Source organism: Mytilus californianus, unplaced genomic scaffold, assembly GCF_021869535.1.
Source record: "Mytilus californianus isolate M0D057914Y unplaced genomic scaffold, xbMytCali1.0.p SCAF_10, whole genome shotgun sequence".
Lineage (NCBI taxonomy): Eukaryota > Metazoa > Mollusca > Bivalvia > Mytilida > Mytilidae > Mytilus > Mytilus californianus.
In genome coordinates, this window is record NW_026262582.1 from 4506117 (window position 1) to 4508066 (window position 1950).

At 40.3% G+C, this 1950-nt stretch overlaps 1 protein-coding gene across 1 annotated transcript; it reads right to left on the reverse strand.

The window, feature by feature from the left end:
• Nucleotides 1–654: 654 nt before the first annotated feature.
• Nucleotides 655–1299, reverse strand: LOC127718648 (uncharacterized). Its single transcript, XM_052224700.1, has one exon. It carries the CDS (start codon nucleotides 1297–1299, stop codon nucleotides 655–657), a length of 645 nt encoding a protein of 214 aa, XP_052080660.1.
• Between the last annotated feature and the right edge of the window lie 651 nt (nucleotides 1300–1950).

The following is a 1950-nucleotide window of genomic DNA, read 5'->3' on the forward strand; positions in this document are numbered from 1 at the left end:
ATACCGTATAGTCGGCTATAAAAGGCCCCTACATGAAAAATATGGTGTAATGGTCAGTTCATTGTACACGTATCTCAATTGGTAAACACACCAAAGATACTAGGCTCCTAATGAAGTACGTCAGACTTGCGTTTATTCTACACAAGATCCATCACTTGTGCTCGAATCAAAGCACTTAGAAGGCAAAATCAATTTAAAATTTTGAAAAGCACTCAAAACATAAGTCCAGACATTTCACATAGAAAACAGATTATAGATATTACAGTTATGCATCTGAAATAAGATTGACAATAGCAGTTAAAAGCTGCTGCTCTGACGCGAAAATCATTTTATATGCCTGTTTCAACGCCAGACTGTTGAAGCAAACGGCAGAAAAGATGGTAGAGGGCGGGTATCGCGATGCTGGTTATGAGTACTTGGCGGTTGACGATTGCTGGATGGCACCTCAGAGAAATATCAGTGATGGAAGATTGGTGGCAGACCCACAAAGATTCCCTTGTGGTATGAAACCTGTTATAGACTACGTATGTACACATATACAAATAGATGCCATTGGTTTTTAAATTCTTAAGTCAATTTATAAATTTAACTTTATGTTCTAAGAAAACAAACATGTGTATGAAAATTATCCAATTCCTGGAATGATACCATGCGCTATTCATGGAATGATATCATGCGCAATTCATGGAATGATACCATGCGCAATGCCTGGAATGATACCATGCGCAATGCCTGGAATAATACCATGCGCAATTCATGGAATGATACCATGCGCAATTCATGGAATGATACCATGCGCAATGCCTGGAATGATACCACACGCAATGCCTGGAATGATACCATACGCAATGCCTGGAATGATAGCATGCGTAATGCCTGGAATGATACCAGGTGCAATGCCTGGAATGATACCATTCGCAATTCATGGAATGATACCATGCGCAATTCATGGAATGATACTATGCGTAATTCATGGAATGATACCATGCGCAATTCATGGAATGATACCATGCGCAATGCCTGGAATGATACCACACGCAATGCCTGGAATGATACCATACGCAATGCCTGGAATGATAGCATGCGTAATGCCTGGAATGATACCAGGTGCAATGCCTGGAATGATACCATTCGCAATTCATGGAATGATACCATGCGCAATTCATGGAATAATACCATGCGCAATTCATGGAATGATACCATGCGCAATTCATGGAATGATACCATGCGCAATGCCTGGAATGATACCACACGCAATGCCTGGAATGATACCATACACAATGCCTGGAATGATACCATGCGTAATGCCGGGAATGATACCAGGTGCAATGCCTGGAATGATACCATTCGCAATTCATGGAATGATACAATGCGCAATGCCTGTTGTTCATGTATCAAAAATTATAACATTCCAGATTCATATAGCAAGTTTCTTGACAAGGAATTTTAAAAAAAAACTCGAATATTTTCAGATGACTCTTTAGTGGACTGTAAGATGTATGGTACAGTAACCAAAACTCTTGGTAGTTTTCCTACATCATTAAACTCTGCTTAACTCACTATTCCTGAAATTGTTCTTATGGTGTACTGTTTAACCACTGTCCCAGGTTAGGGGAGGGTTGGCGCGCCTTCAAACTAGTTTAACCCCCCCCCCCGCCACATTCTCTCTATGTACCCCAAGTCAGGAGCCTTACATTCAGTGGTTCTCGTTTTTTGCTGTATATATCATAATTGTTTTTCGTTCATTGTTTTGTACATAAATCAGGCCGTTAGTTTTCTCGTTTGAATTGTTTTACATTTGTCGTTTCGGGGCCTTTTGTAGCCTTTTGTAGCTGACTATGCTGTATGGGTTTTACTCATTGTTGAAGGCCGTACGGTGACCTATAGTTGTTAATTTCTGTGTCATTTGGTCTCTTGTGGAGCGTTGTCTCATTGTCAATCATACCAAAT

Excerpts from the sequence above, each read along its gene's own strand:
- LOC127718648 (XM_052224700.1), bottom strand. The coding sequence starts at position 1,299 with ATGGTATCATTCCAGGCATTGTGTATGGTATCATTCCAGGCATTGCGT.